Below are 21472 nucleotides of genomic sequence, written 5' to 3'. Positions count from 1 at the left end.
TCTAAGCAGAACCATTGTTCATTGAAACAGTTGATGAATGACTTCATGAATAGACCATCTTAATACACACACCATTCCTTAAATGAATGTAACCTGTTCCCGGTGGGCTGAGAATGACGACAATTACTCAAGTCAAATAGCTTTGACCATAGCAGGAAATCTATATCCAAATAATTGTGCCTAAAATTCATTCCTTGGTGCAGCAGAACTGTCAACTCTTAGCTTATCTACTATGGAGGTAAAATCCTTTGGTGATGTGAGGGACACTGTAGTACAGCCTTATTACAATGAACTCCAATGTTCAAAAATTGTTCTTATTTTGGGTTTGTACCACAGTAAGAGCCAAAATTTTAAGCTCTACTAAAAGCAAAGCAAAACAAACAAACAAAAAGATTTTATCTATTTATGTTCATTAAAAAAAACGAATAGTGATGTATTATTTTAAAATATACAGTTAATATTTTGGGGGTTATTTAAAATTTATATTGAGAAAAACGTATGTATTTTCAGTATTGCTGCAGATAAGCATCTACATAAGACTATCCAATTAATTGTTGTTTTATATAAAACAACTTTTATAATATTCATTTTTATTGTTACAATATTTTATAAATTTTAAAGAATATGATTAAAAACGATCGGTATTGCATGTTTTCGGGGGGGGGGTGTCCTCCGGGAGGAGTTGGGGTAGGAAAGGGAAAAAAGAATATGATGTAAGTCTATTTACTCAAAATATGTTTTTAAATGTTAACAAATTCAGATAAATTAAAATTATGTATCTTTTCTCATCATAATGCAATAAAACTTAAATAAAATAAATTAAATAAAGAATTGACAAATGGGACCTTTTAAAATTGCAAAGCTTCTGTAAGGCTAAGGACACTGTCAATAGGACAAAACAGCAACCAACAGATTGGGAAAAGATCTTTACCAATCTTACATCTGATAGAGGGTTAATATCCAATATATACAAAGAACTCAAGAAGTTAGACTTCAGAGAACCAAATAACCCTATTTAAAAATGGGGTACAGAGCTAAACAACAAATTCACAACTGAGGAATACCGAATGGCTGAGAAACACCTAAAGAAATGTTTAACATCCTTAGTCTTGAGGGAAATGCAAACTAAAACAACCCTGAGATTCCATCTCACACCAGTCAGAATGGCTAAGATGAAAAACTCAGGTGACAGCAGATGCTGGCAAGGATGTGGAGAAAGAGGAACACTCCTCCATTGCTGGTGGGACTGCAAGCTGGTACAACCACTCTGGAAATCAGTCTGGTGGTTCCTCAGAAAATTGGACATAGTACTACTGGAAGATCCAGCTATACCACTCCTAGGCATATACCCAGTAGATGCTCCAATTTGTAATAAGGATACATGTTCCACTATGTTCATAGCAGCCTTATTTATAATAGCCAGAAGCTGGAAACAACCTAGATGTCCCTCAACAGAGGAACGGATACAGAAAATGTGGTACATTTACACAATGGAGTACTACTTAGCTATTAAAAACAACGACTTCATGAAATTCGAGGGCAGATGTATGGAAGTTGAGGATATCATCCTGAGTGAGATGACTCAGTCACAAAGGAACAAACATGGTATGTACTCACTGATAAGTGGATATTAGCTCAAAAGTTCGCAATACCAAAGATTCAATTCAAAGACCATATGAAGCCTAAGAAGAAGGAAGACCAAAATATGAATGCTTCGGTCCTTCTTAGAAGGGGTAACAAAATACAGGAGGAAATATGGAGACAACGTGTGGAGCAGAGATTAAAGAAAAGGCCATCCAGAGACTGCCCTACTTGGGGATCCATCCTATATCCAGCCACCAAACCTGGATGCTATTGTGGATGCTGGGAAGTGCTTGCTGATGGAAACTTGATATGGTTGTCTCTGAAAAGACTTTGCCAGAGCCTGGCAAATACAGAGGTGGAAGCTTGCAGCCAACCATTGGACTGAGCATAGTGGTTCCCAATGGAGGAGTTGGAGAAGGGACTGAAGGAGCTGAGGGGGGCCTTATGGAGGGAGCAACAGTGTCAACTGGCCAGACGCCACCCCCCCACCCACCCCAGCTCCTGGAAACTACCACCAATAAAGAATACACATGGAATGACCCACGCGCTGGCCACTTATGTGGCAGAAGATGGCCTTGTTGATCATCAGTGGGAGGAGAGGCCTTGGGCCAGAGACTGTTTGATGCCCCAGTGTATGGTAATGCCAGGGCGGGAGGACAGGAGTGGGTATGTGGGTGCGGGAGCATTCTCATAGAGGCAGGGGAAGAGGGAGTGGGATAGGGGGTTCCCAAAGGGAAGACCTGGAAAGGGGAAAACATTTGAAATGTAAATAAAGAAAATATCTACTTCCTTTTCAATTTTATCCCCTTGAGCTCCTTTTTTTCTAATTGCTCTGGCTAGGACTTCAAGTACTATATTAAATAGGTAGGGAGAAAGTGGGCATCCTTGTCTAGTCCCTGAATTTAGTGGGATTTCTTCAAGTTTCTCTCCATTTAGTTTGATGTTGGCTACTGGTTTGCAGTATATTGCTTTTATTATGTTTAGGTATGGGCCTTGAATTCCTGATCTTTCCAATACTCTTATGAATGGGTGTTGGATTTTTGTCAAATGCTTTCTCAGCATCTAATGAGATGATCATGTGGTTTTTGTCTTTGAGTTTGTTTATATAGTGGATTACGTTGATGGATTTCCATATATTAAACAATGCCTGCATCCCTGGAATGAAGCCTACTTGATCATGATGGGTGATCGTTTTGATATGTTCTTGGATTTGGTTAGCAAGAATTTTATTGAGTATTTTTGCATCAATATTCATAAGGGAATTTGGTCTGAAGTTCTCTTTCTGTGTTACCCAAGAAGCTAAAGGGGTTGGCAACCGTATAGGAGGATCAACAATATGAACTAACCAGTACTCCCCAGATCTGTGTCTCTAGTTGCATAGGTAGCAGAGGATGGCTCAGGTGGCCATCAATGGGAGGAGAGGCCCTTGGTCTTGAGAAGATCATATGTCCCAGTACAGGGGAATGCCAGGGCCAGGAAGTGGGAGTGGGTGGGCTGGGGAGCAGGGAAGGGAGGGGGGAGGGTATAGGGACTTTCAGGATAGCATTTGAAATGTAAATGAAGAAAATATCTACTAAAAACAAAACAAACAAACAAAAAAGAAAATATCTAAAAAAAAAAAAAAAACCTAACAAATTTAAACATATGTTTGATCCACCATTTTAGGCTCTCTCTCATATGTAACTGTTTAGGATACACTCAGGAGCTGCCATTGTTGGGTCTCTTGTAGTTAAATGGCTGTGGGGGACAGACAATGGTGTGAAGTTGGGTGACAATACGTTCCAAAACCCAGATAGATTTATACTGAGAGTCAACAGGTTTAATTGTCAGTGATAAGAAATGAACAAGCAGCCCATGTGTGAAAAGGGCAACTTGTAACAACCTGGAAGGCTCTGGCCCTTCCTCAGCCCACCAAGACCCAGGAAACACAGTTACTCATCTAAAAATACTGGAATCCTTTTGAGAATGGCCTCTTTCTATAGTGGTTCAGTTTTTAATGTGCAGTTTGAACATCAGAGGGCAGTTATCCTCACACGTGTCTTTCACAGAATGATGCTGTACCCTTCCGAGGGCACATGGGATGAGGCACTGCACTCACTGCATGGACAAAGGTACACCTGGTTTTCCCAAACAAACAAGTACGTAGACTGTCTCTTGCTCAGTAGATCATTATCACCCCTCCTATCTAGCTGTCCTCTCTCCATTAGAGTTAGAGACTTCCTTTTTTGTACTGGTCACTATTGGGTTGTGTGTGATGTCTCAAGAGTGCACCCTGCTGGAAAAATACTTTGCCTGTGACTGAAATGTAATGACCTAGACCATCTCCATAGTTACCATCCATCCCTTTCTGGACTATGACAAATGAGTAAGCCGACTCTAGGAGGTCTGATCAAGTTTCTGTTCTTTTCTGCTTGACATTTGAGAGCTTGTTAGGAGGCTCTAGCAGGGGAGTGTAGCTACTCTTACCCTTGTCTGAGGACCAGTCCTCCTCTATTTGGAGAAGGTCCTTGTTTTTTCAACCATGCTTCAGAGGGACACACATGGAACCATGAGGGAGGGGAGGGACACCCCCCACAGCCCAGCCAGTTCAAGAATCAACTCTGGTGACCGAGGTAGCAGACAGTTCATCCTCACATTCTTTGTTTGACATTTGCAACTCAGAATCATGAAAATAATTCTTTTTTTAAAAAAAATATTTATCTATTTATTTTATGTATGTGAGTACACTGTAGCTGTACAGATGATTGTGAACCTTCATGTGGTTGTTGGGAATTGAATTTCTAGGACCTCTGCTCTCTCCGATCTGCCCTGCTTGCTCCGGTCACTCCAGCCCAAAGGTTTATTTATTATTACACATAACTACACTGTAGCTGACTTCAGACGCACCAGTAGAGAGTAGAGGGCGTCAGATCTCATTACAGGTGGTTGTGAGCCACCACGTGGTTGCTAGAATTTGAACTCAGGACCTTCAGAAGAGCAGTCAGTGCTTTTACCCAGAGAGCCATCTCGCCAGCCCATGAAAATAGTTCTTAATAGTTACTCTAGCTTTGCCTGTCTCTCTATAGGCTCCCCTATCAAAACCTCTCAATAGTGGATCAAGAATGGAGTTCAGAATTTATGCATATTCAACAAATCCCAATTCTTTCTGATTAATACAGTGTTTGGGTACAAAATATGGGATTTCTTTTGAGCTCACTGGACAAATTTAAGTCCCAAGGAGTCATTACTTTGAGTATTGTCTCCCACATCAAACTTAACATTCTGTATTACAACCCATCTCATAGCCAGCAACATTTTTGTTTTCTGTTAAAAGTTTGGAGAAGTAATTTAGAAATTTGCCTGTAAATAATTTATGCACTCAGTAATCACATGCAGTTCTGAGAATTATTTGTGAACTGAAAGATATCTAAATGTATAGATGTATGAAATACTTAATCATAAGACTAGCATTGAAATTGGCATGCTATGTGATATTTATATTTAATTATACAATAGCTAATTTTGAGTTTGCATTTTTCTTTTAGTATTTTGACCCCCCCCCATTTCTCTATTCTCTTCTTTTCTATTTCCTTCTCTTTCCTCTTTCTTTCTATTCTCGCTTTGCCCCATTTCTTACTTTTTCTTTCTTTTAGAACTTTTCAAAAAACCAAAAGTTCTCAGGGCTGGAGAGATTGCTCAGTGTATAAAAGCACTTTCCATGTACAGGGACTTGAGAGGGAGCCCCTGGAGCCCACTAAAAGCTAGACACCTGCTGGGAGTCTCTACAACCCCAGAGCTCTTATGGAGAAATGGGGTCAGAGACAGAAGAGTCCCCTGAAACTCAAGGAACAGCTAGTCTGCTGTGTGCAATAAAACACAAATAAAAGCAACAGCAAAAGACCCTGTCTTAGGTGGAATGCAAAGATCAGAACCAAGGTTGTTTCCTGCCCTCTACGTGTGTGTGTGTGTGTGTGTGTGTGTGTGTGTGGTGCACATGTATGCTCAATTTCTCTCTCTCTCTTCCACTCCCCTCCTCCCTCCATCAATCTTCTCTCTCTGTCTCTGTTTCTGTCTCTGTCTCTCTCTCTCATACACACACACACACACACACACACACACACACACACACACACAGAGAGAGAGAGAGAGAGAGAGAGAGAGAGGCACATCTTAGACCTTACTATCATCTAATGGGAAGACTGGAGCCACTTTTAATCAGCTCCTTTGGTGAGCAACCTTACCTTACACAGCTCAGAAGTCAACTCAAAACAATTGTAGGAAATTGCTGGAGTTTGCGCAAAACAGAGGTCATTTCATAAGATTTAACTTAACCTAGATTTTTGCTTCACATACTGCAGCCCTTCCTCCCAGACACTTAAGAGTTAAGTTGGCATCAAAGCCTCACAGGAGCTGAACCCTGGGCATGTGGTAGGTGTTCGGCATCTTCCAAATGAGCGCATACACATATAAACGAACAAGCAAATGAAACAACTACGTAAATAGGAGCTAAATTACATGGTACAGACTTGGTAATGGGACGGGTGGAATATATTAATCCTACAATGCAGCTTGGCGGTGACTTGAAGCCTTTTAGCACAACATTCTGTTTTTAATTTAATTTTGTTTTATTAGCGGGAGATTGGCATTGCCTGTGGGAAAAGGCAGCCCGGGCATATCTCACTGCTGACTCTTCATTAGGGAATGAAAAAATGGAAGCATTATAGGCATTAAAGAGGGGAGAAAGGCACTGTAGATTAAAACAGACAGCATCAGAGGTTGGTAGGATTTCCATGAAACAAGCTGCTTTCCACTTGGCAGTGCGGATTAGCTCCAGGGTAAGATGCTAAGTTGGAAAGTCCTGGGATTTTTTTTTTTTGTCCTTTTTTTTTCCCCCTTCCATGTGAACCAGGGTTTGCTTTGTTTCCTGTAGAAAACAAAAGGATGTCAAATCTTAATGTTGAATAGGGCTTCAACTTGGGGCCCCTAAACTCATGCATATGTCCCTCCGCTATTATCTGTTGTGATGCAGTCCAGTGTCCAGGCAGCCGAGCTACAGTGATGTTTAAGACATAAGGGTGAAGCACATCTTTAAACTAGAAGAAGATATTGTTCACGTGGTGTTGGGAGGGTCAAGGTACTGTATGCTGCAATCATCAAGGGAAACTGAAGGGAAATGCTTAAGCAGAGAATTAATTCCTAGGGAAATTAGAAAGCTTTCACTAGAGATGGTAATTGACTTGGGTTCAGGATTGAACGTCTGTATCCTGTCTATAAATTACAATACCCAGGAGACTGAAAGAAGAAAGGAAAGGAAGGAAGGAAGCAATGCAAGCACAAAAGAAAGGGAGAGGGAGAGAGAGAGAGAGTAATACATTAACCACAACTTGATATCTATCTGTCTATCTATCTATCTATCTATCTATCTATCTATCTATCTATCTATCTATCTATCTATCTATCTATCTGTTTAAATAATATAGAGAGAACATGAGGGCTAATTTGTTAACATTCACTACTCAAAAAATAGTAATATATTTAGACTTTATGTGATATAGCATGAGAGTTCTTTAAAAAGTAATTTAATTGTGAAGGTCCTGAGTTCAAATCTCAGCAACCACATGCTGGCTCACAACTATCCGTCACGAGATCTGATGCCCTCTTCTGGTGTGTCTGAAGACAGCTACAGTGTACTTATATAAAATAATAAACAAATCTTTTAATTACAAAAGGGCTGGTGAGATGACTCAGCTGGTCAGAGCACTGATTGCTCTCCCAAAGGTCCTGACTTCAAATCCCAGCAACCACATGGTGGCTCATAAACACCCATAATGAGATCTGACTCCCTCTTCTTGTATGTCTGAAGACAGCAACAGTGTATTTATTTATAGTAATAAATGAATCTTTGGATCAGAGTGAGCAGGGACTGAAAGAGCGAGGCTGACCAGAGTGAGTGGGGTTGACCAGAGCATGCCAGGTTGACCAGAGCAAGCAGAGGTCCTAAGTTCATTTCCCAAGAACTACATGAAGGCTCACAACCATCTGTACAGCCACAGTGTACTCATATACATAAAATAAATAGATCTTTTTAAAAAGTAGCTTAAGAGCTCATTTTCATATTAACTAACCATGAGATGGATATTCTTGTCCTCAGTAATATCAAAATCAGTTCATCTCACCTGAAGGCTATATTTTTTGATGGATTTCGCAGGCCATTCCCCTAAACATCATTGGGCAGGAGCACAGGCACTGCCCATCCAGAAGAATTATAGTACCTCCATTTAGACATGGGTAGCACCTTTTAGTACTGAATTCATCTATATAGTCTTCAACAGCCTTTTCCAAATTTTGCTTCTTTATGTATGCATCTTTTATTTTCAAAGGAATGAGATTATATATAGGGGACATCTGCAAGAAAGAAAATATTCAATCTTATGTCTTTTTCTGCAGAACTTGTAAGACACCCTTCACTCAATCACTGACAACATTAGTTCATTTGTGTAGAGAAACTTATTGCTCAATATGATGTTAACCTTTGAGGGTACGCTAGTGATGAAAAGTAGTCTTGATGCATGCTATCATGGAGGTTACATTTAAAAGTGAAAAAAAGAATGAGGGAGGCATATGTTTCAACCATATCATCAAGCCAGCAAGAAGCCTAAAGTGGAAGATTCTATTTGCAATTCTTTTAAGGGAGAATGGGCTCACATCCACACTATGTCAAGAACTACTAATGCATACCAAGTGTCCACTAATATGGTTTTGGTTACATAGTACCCTAACTCCTATTTCAGTTCTGTTCTATTTATATAGAAAAAAGAAACCTTTTCCCAAATCTGCCACATTGGCACAAACAGGGTAAGCATATGATAGTTGTTTTGGATTTTGAGAAAAGATATTTATCTTGTTTTGCCTTCAAAAGAAAGTCAAGGCCAGATAATCTAAGATACAGGAATAGAGGGCATGGAGGAAATGGTTTGGATAAAACTATCTAAACAGTATTCAAAGAGATAAAGATGAAGGACACGCTGCAGTGACAGTTTCAAAGAAGCTTAAATTCTGGAGTCGAAACTACCACAGGCAGATAGGGGAGAGTTCCCATGTAGCCCCTCAAGCCATTCTTCATACCCCACCTTTTTATGACCAAGTTTGCCTTCTATTAAGTAAAAAAAGGATTTGAGTTTTTCTCCCATACTCACTAGCTCCCTTGTCACTGTAGATATATTTAAGTGGACACAGTTTATCATGAAACTTGCTAAAATACCAAGTTTAATGTTAATCACATTAATATCTCTTCCAGACATCCAAAATAATTAACAATGTATACCAAATGTGGTTTCATAATAGAATGAGAATTACCTTTTACCCAATACAAGAGACACAACTTTTACTCTGCCATTACGGCTATAGCCCTCAGAGTGTTAACATCTGGCTCATAAAGGCACTAGTTGTCAGCAACACCCAGTGTGTGTCTGATACGAATTGTATAACAGAACAAACAAAGTGGTAGATCTGTTCAACACTCATTCGTACCTGCTGGCATTTGAGAGAGACTGAATGTAGACTATTCAAAGGTAAGAATGGTGGAGGGGAATGGGAAAGTGAAAAACAAAAGCTGAGGACAACCAAGCTGAGGGGCAGAAGATCCGAATACCAGGGAATACAATTCAAGCCAGAAGAACACATCCATTTGCACTAATGTGGCTATATTTTCTAGTTCACTGAGTAACACACAATGGAATTTATCAATCCCAGGGATATGAGAAATCCAGGAGAATCAAAATGAGATTAAGGACTAATATCTCCCATGAGTTCCCATAAAAAGAACATTGTATTACATAACATCCTTTTAGAAAATGAAGCAGGCTTACATAATCGTGTTTCTTATAATGGCAAAAGAAAACCTTACAGGAATCCAGTGTATTAAGTTGCAGCTATACTCATGAAGCTGCTATTGCTTTGGCAGAAGTTGTAAGTTTCGTATCTCTGTAGTAATCTGTAATAGGTGTAGTTTCTCTCTGCTGACATTTTAAGGATTTGATTGTAACTGGGGATATAAGGGGAAAAAAAGACCCCTCAAAGTTCAGCTAGTCTTTGGAGACGAGATGTAGAATATTGGTGTCAGGATACAAGCAAACTGAAAGTACAATTAACATCTTTTTCTGAAAGTCAAAGACTATGACAAAAGTAAATACAGAGAAAATAAGCCAGCCTATATTCTCTGTATTGAGAGAGGCCAAGAGCTAGATATCGGGATATGGAAAGCTCTAGTATAGTACCACTATGGTCTCTTTAGTATAGGAAACAACATACATCACTATCACCATACTCATCAATTGTTTTACTTAGTATAATGTGACTTCTTGGTTGTTCTTCCAAGATGAACCTGGCAACCTAAGTATGTAGATCACTGATTAATTTAATTTGCTAAAGAAGATTAAATACAATGTAATGGTTGAGGGTAGTAGGGAGAGAGTCTGTAGAGTTTTGTATGATTACAAAAGATAATTATTTTAGTATTAAGAGCATCCCTAGTGCTTGACATGTTGTCTACAGACAAAAGAAGCCTCCTTCTCGCCTAAAGGAGTACTGCCAATCACAGACAGTAAGCACTGCTGAAATAAGTAACCAGTCACCCAAAGTGCCACTTCCACAAGGTTTGTAAGAGCAAAACTCCTTAGAATCTATTTCAAGGTTAAACTTGTGTGTGTGTGTGTGTGTGTGTGTGTGTGTGTGTGTGTGTGTGTTGTCGCCTGGGTGTTGAGCATAGGTCTTTGTCTATTCTAGACAAGTATTCTCTAAAGATCCATTTTTTTCTTTTTGAGACAAGGTCTCATTAGGTTGCTTAGGACTGACTTTAAACTTGTCATTCTTCTATATCATCCTAATGAATAGATGGGATTACAGGTAGATGTTACCATACTGTGCTTGAAGGTCAAATTTAATTGTATTTCATTTCTCTTTGGGGATTTAAAAATACCCAGGGAATTCAACCAAATCTATAACAATTTCTCCTTTTCAAAATGTTCTCTGTAAGAAGATATACTCACAAAGTTGTGCTTAGGACAATACAGCTGCCATTTCTCTAGGTAGGATATTGATGTGAATTAAGTAGGCTTTCAATTTATGAAGGAGGAAACTTAAACAACTAGAGTGGACAGAATCTTTACTAATCTGAAGATCTGAATTGTAAACAGGATATACTACATGTTGGGCCTAGCCAGAAGCATTGTGTTAACTGAGGTGATGAGTGTCTTCGAATATTCTAGTAAATACAGTGGGGACATTTCAGCAGAGCCTTTATTCCTGCAGATGTGAATTGACAGCTCTAAAACATGCTGCACTGTTTACCAGAGACCAGCCTTGGATCCCTTTGTAAAGGACAGACTGAACTTGGTTTACAGAGCTGAGAGGACAAGCCTGCTTGACGTCATCTGCTGGGTCTTCGATTCTTTTCCTACTTAAAATCTTCTGGCTAAAATTTTATTTACTGAATCAATAATAGTGGGTTTGAATACAATTTATATTTAACAAATGGGCTTCTTTTGATCTTATTTTCTTATACAAGCCAATTTTTTCATTTTCATTTGTCTAATTGGGGGGGGGAGTACCTTTTTTGTTGATGTTGTTCTAGCTTAACTCATGGGGTCATGCTTACATCATCAGTCTACCTATCTATCTATCTATCTATCTATCTATCTATCTATCTATCTATCTATCTATCCATCAATCTCTCCATCCATCCATCTTCTTTCCCTTCTTTCTTTTTCCTCCCTCCCTCCCTCCCTTCTTCCCTCCCTTCTTTTCTTCCTTCCTTCCTTCCTTCCTTCCTTCCTTCCTTCCTTCCTCTTCCTCCCACCTTTATTTTCAATTTTAAGACAGAGTTTCTCTAAGGTGACTAGGCAGATCTTGACCTTGAAGTCCTCCTACTTTAGCCTCCCAAACTTGTGTGAAGTTATGTGTGCACCTCTACTGAAGGCTTCAGGTCTATAACCAAAATGCAGAAATTGATTGCAATTTTCAGTTTCTGAGTTCTTCCTTCCTGTAAGTGAAATAGTTTGAGTGGCTCTAATTAACTCTTTAAAGGCAATAAAATAGAGCAAGGAAGTAAAATTCTTCAAAAACTAGTATTATCAAAAATGTCAGCATTTGTTAAATATAATAAAACTGACATTGTGAATAAAGATAAATTGGACTGGAAAGAAGAAATCATAAGGCACAGGGAAAGTTGAAAGCTACAAAAGTGAGTAAAAAACTGCTTTCTAACAATACCGGTGTGGGGGAAACATTTTTTAGTAAGTGGAAAGATGCAGCCAAACAGCATCAGTAATTACGTCTTTACAATGGTAACATGTCATTCCCCTCCCTTCAAGAGGAAGAAGGTTGCAGACTCAGGATTCCCTAGATTGAATATTATTACAATTATAGAAAAAAAAGGAGATAGCTCTGGGGATTCACATCTATATTCCTAGCACTTGGGAGGTTAAGGTAGGATTTCTGAGAGTTCAAGGCAAGCCAGGCACAGAGTCAGACCCAGCTTGATAAAACAGAATCAAAACAAAAAAAGAAATCAGAAAAGAAGCATGTTTGTAATTTCAGCCCCTCAAGAAGGCAGGAGGATCACTGAAGTTGGACAATAAGAAAGAGAGAGGGAGGGGATTGGTTCTCTGACCACAAGAATGATTCATCTTTGGTTTTATGTTTGTCAGAGTGTTATGAGCATCCATTTCATGACTCTTAGATGAGTCATGATGCCTGGGTGGAGATGATACATGATACCCAGGGAAGACAAGAGAGTCAAAAGTTGACCGAAGAGAACTATCCATTCTTGGTGACTGTCTTGTGCCCACCTGTGCTATAGACTCTGAACAATTATAATAAGTCCTCAATAATACTTGGAGCGCTGTAGAATTTAGTGTTGTAGAAGTCAGAAATGGCTCCCATCCAGGGAGTGGCAGATAGCAGCAGGAATTTATTCAGGTTGTCTGACACTAGCCCCTGCTTTTTTTTTTTTTTTTTTTTTTCCTGTTCTTTCCACAGAAGCCACATGAGGGCATCTGAATATGGACACCTCTGTCTTACAAAGGCAACAGTTGTCTGAACTTATTGGGATGTGTAGTAAGAAAATGACAGGATCTTCTGTCTTAAGGGGGAACAAAATATTTATGGGAGGAAATATGGAGACAAAGTGTGGAGCAGAGACTGAAGGAAAGGCCATTCAGAGATGTCCCACCTGGAGATCCATCCCATATACAGCCACCAAGCCCAGACACTATTGTGGATGCCAACAAGTGCTTGCTGACAGGAGCCTGATATAACTGTCTCCTGAGAGGCTCTGCCAGAGCCTGACAAATACAGAGGCAGATGCTCGAAGTCAACCATTGAACTGAGCACCGGTTCCCCAGTGAAGGATTTAGAGAAAGGACTGAAGGAGCTGAAGGGGTTTGCAACCCCCAGGAAAAACAACAATATCAACCAACCAGAACCCCCAGAGCTCCCAGGGATTAAAGCACTAACCAAAGAGTTCACATGGAGGAACCCATGGCTCCAGCTGCATGTGTAACAGAGGATGGCCTTGTCTGTCATCAGTATGAGGAGAGGCCTTTGGTCCTGTGAAGGCTTGATGCCTCAGTGTAGGGGAATGCCAGGGCAGGGAAGTGGGAGTGGGTGGGTGGGTGAGTGGGGAGCACCCTCATAGGAGCAGCTGGAGGGGGGACGGGATAGGGGGTTTCCAGTAGGAAACCTGGAAAGGGGATAACATTTGAAATGTAAATAAAGAAAATATTAAAAAAAAAAAAGTAACAAGTAACATTCCTTACTCTTTGACTGATGAGAGCTGGAGCGTTTGCCAGGGACGAGGCCCAGTTGGCGAAGTCAGTCTTATCAAATGTCTTGTCTCCTCTGAGAATCTTCTCTTTCAGGAGAATTGCTTGCTCCCTAGTCCCTCCTCTTATGAATGAAATGACATCATCTATGATGTTATCGCGGGTGATGTTTACTAGAAGAGCAAGGAGAACTTGAAGAAGGAAGCATTTGCAACTATGTGCTCTGTTATTTGGATAGCATTTGATAAATGTGTATTAATTTTTTTAGGATAGCTTATTGTAAATATTTAACTGTAAACAATACTCACATAAATCTCCCCTCCATAATCTAGGAGGGCATTTTTCCCTCAGTAGTCAATTGTAGATTTCTATCATCTATCTTTTGAAAGATAACAGTGGTACAATTGATCTAGATATATTGGTAACTTATGTCTCATCATATAAATATAAGTACATATATGAAAATTAACATGACTTTGTGTGTATTCTATATATTTTTGAATTTTTTTCATAATTTTATTGTGTGTAGTACACTTTAAATTATCTTGGTATCATGGGAACATTCGTGTGTAAAAAGTATATAAAAGTCAACCTGTTGCTACTCCCAAATCCTATTCCCTTTTATTTGTTTCTCTCTGAACTAAAACACTCTAAACACTTCTAAAACTTTTAGGGTCATGAAGTTTTAGAACTGAAAAAGAACCACAAGATATTTTTGTTTATCTATTGTCATTGGTACGAAAATCGAGAAATCTGAGGTGATGTGGTGAAATGACTAATTTAAGGTCATGCAAATAACCTAATGGAGTAAGATGGTGATTCCCTTTGTTAGTGCCAATTATATCCACAAGTAGATATGCTTTAAACAATGGCCGGCTTTCCTCTCTAGAGTCCCTTCACCAACAGTTATCTCCTTAGAAATGAATCAGAAGCATTTTTTTAAAATTTAAAATAAAAAGTTTAATAAAAATGTCTAAATCAAAATAAGTTTAAGTATTTCTAACTAGGGAAAGATGTGATGTCTCCAGCACACCTTCATGCTGATAAATTTGCTAAACATTAACAAGAGAAGGTTATATTTTAATGGCGACATCTAGAGCTCCAAAACAGGCGTCGTTGGGTACTGAGGAAAAGTGAGCTAAGGAAGCCAAGTTGAAAGATTAACTTCTGAGAAGATGATTTAGATCTTGTTCTCGGTACCTGACATAAGATTCCACATTAGCCTATTTCAAAATTTGTGAAAAAAGTAAGGAGAAAAAGAAACTGGTTCTTAATACACTTTTCCACCCCTAATTTTCTGTCATCGCCACAAAAGATATACAAATTAATGTATAAAGAGCAGCCCCTTGACCTGCATGCCTCCCTTGTACAGCAATGTCACTGACAGATATGTGTCTGTGGGCTACTTGTGCTCACAGTGACTGAGGGAACACAAAACCATTCTCCATGAGTGATTCTGACATTCCTAACTGAAGATGGTAAGGAGTGTTGATTACGTCACGAGAGCCAATACTCTTAGCTTTTGGCTCTGCCTGTCTCCCTCTAACCAACCGGCCCATATTTACCAGTTTTCCCATTATCTGTCTTTATGCAACCATCCGCATTAACACTTGCTGTGACTGATGCATCCTTTAAGTCGTCTTGTAGAGGAATACGTAAATCCATATTAAATCCAAGACAATGTTTTACATCATTCAGGTCAACACCTGTGTTACAGATTTACATGAAGGTTATTTGATATTGCTGATTAACATTACAAATAAATTCCAACTTTACTATTTTATAACAAATATATGTACATTCCTAGACACCATTATTGACTCAAAGGTAATATCATGTCTCCCCACCTTGTCTTTTATGGGAATCTAGTGGCTTGCTTTTAGTTGGCTTGCTTTTAGTTGGCTTGCCAACTTAGTAGCGAAGGACATATTTACCACCTGCTTGAAAAAGGATATAGGTCAGCCAACATGTTTATAGTAGAATCCTATATGATATCCAAAAGAAAAAGCAGCATCTAACATGCATTGAGTGGTTATTATATGCCTGACGGCATTCTAAACATCTTGTATGAGTTAACTAACTTAATTCTCATATTAACCTTATGAAATATCAGTCACCTTCCTTTGACTCTACAGAATCACAGAACGGTACCCATTTGTTTGGGACAGATGATTTGAATATGTGGCAACTTCTTTTTGGCTGATACTATGAATGCTCACAAATAACAATCTTGGAAGTTAACTCAGTGTGACCTATGCCTATCTAAGCAGTTATATCCTTAGATTCCTTGAAGTCTGTAATTTATTATAATATACGATATATTTCAAAAGATCCTCTAAGAGTAAATAGACCTTCCTCAATACCCATACCTTTAAGGGTAATGATTCCTTCAGCTTTCATTCATATTTCTCCTTTGAATGCTCTCCATACATATACATACCTACGATATTATGTGTTATGAAACCTGCAAAGTTTTATTTAGGGGAACTAAGTTTAATCTAGAGTTTAATTCATCCAATATGTATTTCTTGTGCACTTGTAGGGACAAATGAAGAATTACCTGGTGTCGTTTTCAGTGAGAAGGGAAACGGGGGCCTTTAAGGAATTGAAAAAAAATTCAAAGAGGAAGAAGACAATGCCAGGGAGAAAGAAGTTTAGATTTTTTTACACCCATTCTTAAGAAGTATGAGGCCTCGAATTCTGAAAATGAGGTGACCCCTGGGAGCTTATTTTCCACCTCAGTAGTGGACAAATGATGTAAGATTAGCTGCAGAAATGCAGTTTCCTCTTCAGAAGCACTGGAGTGGCTCAATGACCATTGTAGAAGGCCAGAGGTATGTAGATTTAAGTAGGTAGCTTCGAGTTTCTCAGAAGTAAGAATCTCATTTGCAGAACTTTGATTTGAAGACACATCTGGACTGGTGGATACTCTATGTTCTGGTCACCCAGGCTGAGCCTTTATGCTCCAGTTGTTCAATTCCTATTGTGCTCCTCATTCTATTAATCCATTTTGACTCATGGAACTCACAGAGACCTCACTATACCATGGATACAGCTATGAGCAGCACAGTGAGCCAATCACCTTCATGTTGCATGTCCCTGGGGAGACGTCTATACACTTAAGGCCAGACTGAGGTAGCAAGAACAATTGGCTCTACTATCTGTCTACGTGAGAAGTGTTTACTGATACAGGGAGAGTATTGAGCTTAGGTTCTTCATCATTTCCCACTGCTGACTTGTGGCCTTGATACACACAGAAGCCAGCAAAGTATATCTTAGCAACACATCTCTGTCCAACATGGAGACCCAATTGTGAGGATGGAGAGGAGATATGCTGGCATCTATGAAATAGTGTAACTAGTTATAATCACTGATGGCAAAAATGGTTATTTTTTTCCTTAGAGATGGGTCTCTCTACATAGCCCTGCTTATTCTGAAACTCTCTTTGCAGACCAGTCTGACCTAATACTCAAGGAGATCCTCCTGCCTTCCTCCCTCCTGAGTGCTGGGACTAAAGACATGCACCACTATATCTGGCTATGGCTCTGATTTATTATACAGTCATTTTGAGTTTACTTTATTATTTTTATTTTTATGAAACAAAGTCTTTCTGTGATAACCAGCTGGTCTTAAACTTCTGGTCTTAAGCAAGCCTTTTACCTTAGCTCTTTAAGTAGCTGAAATTACAGGGATATATTACTGTACCTGACCTACTTTCTTCTTCTTCTTCTTCTTCTTCTTCTTCTTCTTCTTCTTCTTCTTCTTCTTCTTCTTCTTCTTCTTCTTCTTCTTCTTCTTCTTCTTCTTCTTCTTCTTCATATATTTTTTTATGTATACGATGTTCTGCCTGCATGTATTTCTCCATGCCAGAAGAGGGCACTAGATTTCATTATACCTGGTTATGAGCCACCACCTAGTTGCTGGGAATTGAACTTAGGACCTCTGGAAGAACAGCCAGTGCTCTTAAACTCTGAGCTATCTCTCCAGCACATCTACTTTATTCTTCAAAGAATTAGATGAATCTTTAGGTCCAAGATATCTCCCAACTCTAGAGGACACATGGGTGAAGCAGTATGTTACCTTTGCCCCATGGTTTTGAGTGTAACAAAGTTTTATTCACTGTAGCCTCAACTGAACTATCTCCATAATATTAGAATGACCACCATATGAAGTAAAACTAATTTTCAACTTTGCTTTAACATATTTTATTTGTTCTATAATATTGACCCTTCCTTCTTCTCAAAGGCAACATTTAGAGCAATTTGTTCCCACCAACACCAAAGAATACTTTGGAAGAAAATTATCATACATAAATTGAGCTAGTCTGAGGCTTAAGAGATAAATTATATGAATTGTTTCTTATACCTCCTTCTGCATCTTAAATAGAATTTCCTTAGATGTTATATTCCCATTAATACTCATTCCATTATAGTATGATTTGGTGTGTTTCTCAGTAATACTATTGAGTAGTTTGGGAGCAATTGAGCTTATTTAAAGTGGACATGAATGAATTATTTGATAGACTGTTAGATGCTGAAGGGCAGAAAAGAATTCTTTCAAAGGGACAGATTATTAGGTTATTTTGTTCTAAGAGTTTACGAAAGGGGGTAATGAAAGCAATGATACTCAGTCAGAACTACATTTGTAGCTAGAATTCCATTTCCCGGCATACCTTTCTCTTTCATGGAAGCTTTATCCAAGACATAGACAATTTCATATTGTCCTCCCAGGGACCCAGAGGTACTGTAGTGAGTCCCATAGGTTTCCAAAAATCCAAAATATTCTCCCTTTTCATAGGAAGTTGGTAGAGCTTTTACATCATCCAGGAAAGTTGACCTCAGCACAACATCCCGATTCCTCATTACAAATCTCCCCAGTTGGACCACTCCTCTCAAGTGCACAAACATCTTTTTCTTTGTCGAAAAACAGTTGGAGAAGAGAGATATGACTTTTATCACTATCATGCAAACAAATCATGCTATCTTGACAAGCAGTGACTGCTACAGAAGACCTCATCAGAATGAGCAAACAAACCATTGCTGGTGATGTTGTTCTTCAGCAAATGAAGATCTCAGACATGGTTAGTCAGACACGTTGACCTTCCTGCCTGGTCATTTCTCATAAACTTAAACACTCATTGGCCCCCATGATCATCAGTGCCACTTTTCAATGCATACCGAAGGATCTGTTTTGGAATTTCATAGCAATACTCAGAAGAGCTTCAGAGGTGAAAGAGCCCAAAGATCCATTAACAGAGGAGTTCTTAAGTAGATAGTGCTGTATCCATGCAACAGGAGTTTTGAATTATCAGTCAAAAGAAACAAACTACTTGACACACGTAACAAATAATCTCAAGTACACTGTGAATAAAAATCAGTTCTCCACAAAGGAATGCATACTGCATGATCCCCCTCATAGTAACAGAGAAAACTAAGCTGTCACAGGAGAAATCTGGTCAGTGGTTGCTTCTCACTTGATAGGAAATTAATCTTGTTTGAAGATCTATGTTCTGTGTTTGAAGGCATGTGCTTTCTATTTTTTTTTTTTTTTTTTTTTTTTGGTATGGCTTCTAAGCCCTCATAGATAAATATACCTAACAAGATACTTACAGGAACTCACTTCATAAAGCAGAGACCATAATGACATCCCCGTTTTCTGAGCTACATACTGTTTCTCAGTGGAGTCTCAAAGATGAGCAAAATGAATCAGGAGTCCCCCCCTCTTTTTTTTTTAATTACTGTCAAAATGAGAACTGCATCATGGGATTTGGAATAAAATTGATGTGACATTCTTTGCCTCAACTGATTTCAAAAGTAAGTCTTAGCTCATTTCCACCCAAATCTGTTGTTCTTTCTTTTATCTTAAAACAATAAAACACTTTTCTTTTTGGGTCCTATGCGCCTCATTAGACACACCAGTGCCTGAAAAGCTTCTTTATACGTTCTATTCCCAACTCCCCTTTTCCCCTATTTTCTCTTTCATCTATTTTTAAATATCATCTATTTTTTAATAGGGGAAGGAGTATGTTAAAAATGACTCAGAGTCTTAAACATGCTATGCAGACACTCTACCACTGAGCTATCTCCACGTGCTTAAATCTAATTTAGTCATTAAGCAGCCCTGACAAAGACAAATCTATTCTGGTCAATGTTTCCAAGGACCTTCATAATCCTAAGGCAAGTGATTACCATCCTCATTTCTGACCTGTTAGCATATTTGACACAGTTAATTGTCTGATTCGGAGAGTTGGACTTATCAAGCTGAAAAAGATGAGCAGGACACCCTTGGTATCTTGTCATCATGTAGTTCTGACTTAGTCTGTCTAGGTGGAATCAGAGAGTCTAGCTTTCCACTGATATAGGTGATGCTGACCCATCGATCACACTGAATAGCAAGACTCAAGGGCATTACACACCTTGCTTCCAGGTTTTCTTCTTCTACAGTTTTTTAGAGTAAAGTTTTCCAAGCATGTCTTCTACTTATAAAACTATTTGAGTATTTATTATTACTTATTCCAACCACGTGGTTTGTCCCACAAAGCTCCATGAGTTTAAGCATCATCTGTCTCTCAAAGCCTCTTAAAATTATAACTTAAACTTGGATATTTTTCCAAACTCTAGACTTCCAACAACTTCTTCCTACCTGGCACCTTCAATTGAACATCTAACAGACTGCTTTTTCTTAATCTAACTAAACTTAACCCCAATTGATCTTCCTTTCAGCCTACTTTGTGTGAAAGGGTTCCCTGTTAGCAACTCCATCATTCAAATGACTTAGGCTCCAAACACTGCAATCAGATTTGATGGGAACTTTTTTTTTTCCCCTAAACTTCAACTGTGTCCCATCTGGATTCCTGCATTAATTTTTAAAAACACCATTCTTATGCTTACTCTTTTCATGCCCAACTGATCTTTCCCTAACAGAATACCCAAGGTATTTTAGGTAGAGTCATGAATGTCAATAGTTGAGCCAAAACCCCTGTTACAGAGAAAAAAAAATCACCCTTTACAGTGAGCTTTGAGACTTTGTGTGATACAATTAAAGTGCCCTTTCAAAACATTTTCTGGTTCAGTGTGACAGAATCATCCCATCAGACTCTTTCTACCTTTGAACCCAGACTTTAATAGACCTTTTTCCAGAAACACTATCTTTAATTCATCTGTTTGGTGACGTCTCCCTTAAGTCTCTGCTCTGATTTCATCTTCTAAATGAAGTCCCCTCATGAGCCTTCTTTCTGGCACTGTTGCTTGCTGCCTAATCCTGCTTCCCCTTAAGCTTCTCCACCTTTATCTTCTCCATAGCACCAATCAATTTCTCAAGACTGGATAGCCGACTCTCTTTGCTGTTCTATTTATTGTTTATTTATGTGTAAGTGCGAGTCCCAAAAGACCACCAAGGGGCTGATTCTAGTGCAATCACACAAGGGTCTTTACCCAAGCTGGAGCTTGGGCTCTCCACTGACCCTGACTCAGCAAGACCTGAAGGTGGAGCCCCAGCCCAGTTTCAAGCAAACGTTTATAGGGGTAAGCAATCAAGCAAGAGTGTTTTTAGCCTGATACACATTTGATTGGTGGTCTATTATGGAATTTTGTTGCCCTTTAAAATAATTGGCTGCTGCTGGGAGCCAAACCATAAGTTTAACTTCTGCTTTCCTCCTGATTGGTGGTTGTCAGGAAGTGAAGAGCCAGGGACAGTAACGGAGACACAGGTTTGTTTGGGAGTAAACATGGAAACTGGTGCTAAACCCACCCCTCCCCCCAGCTTGGCTTGATGGTTAACTCAGTTCAACTTTAGGTCAGGTTCTCTAAGATGGAGTCTGACCCCAGGATCTGGTCTCTCAGTGAGCACAGTTGCTTCCGAGACAGGCTTTACAGTAAACACATAGGCATCACTCTAGGGCCAAGGGACAAAGAAGCAAAGTCCTCCAGATTAATTCTTCATTGTATTAATAACCATGGTGATTGTTAAATCGGATGCCCTGACAGGTCTTCGCCAAACAGTATGCTCTGAACCTTTAGATCACGTTCCAGTTGCTAATACTCAGTGTTGATGATAGCACTGACTACTGTCTGGCATCTGAGAGTTCC

At 39.1% G+C, this 21472-nt stretch overlaps 1 protein-coding gene across 3 annotated transcripts in view; it reads right to left on the bottom strand.

Moving 5' to 3' along the window:
- Window positions 1-6093: 6093 nt before the first annotated feature.
- C9 (complement component 9) overlaps window positions 6094-21472 on the bottom strand; it is a 53480-nt gene continuing 38101 nt past the window's right edge. For 2 of the 3 annotated variants that reach the window (NM_001368421.1, NM_013485.3), the window contains 5 exons: window positions 18058-18298; window positions 14951-15091; window positions 13380-13558; window positions 7740-7968; window positions 6094-6487 (listed from right to left, as the gene is read on the bottom strand). In NM_001368421.1, the coding sequence (NP_001355350.1) occupies window positions 7747-7968; window positions 13380-13558; window positions 14951-15091; window positions 18058-18298 (783 nt within the window). In that variant the 3' untranslated portion in view covers window positions 6094-6487; window positions 7740-7746. The remainder of the gene's footprint in view (window positions 6488-7739; window positions 7969-13379; window positions 13559-14950; window positions 15092-18057; window positions 18299-21472) is intronic. The other variant, NM_001368420.1, reaches the window with a different exon arrangement.

This window comes from Mus musculus, chromosome 15 (genome assembly GCF_000001635.26).
Source record: "Mus musculus strain C57BL/6J chromosome 15, GRCm38.p6 C57BL/6J".
Lineage (NCBI taxonomy): Eukaryota > Metazoa > Chordata > Mammalia > Rodentia > Muridae > Mus > Mus musculus.
Note: the sequence above shows the minus strand (reverse complement) of the source record. Positions and strands in the feature narration are given on the sequence as shown.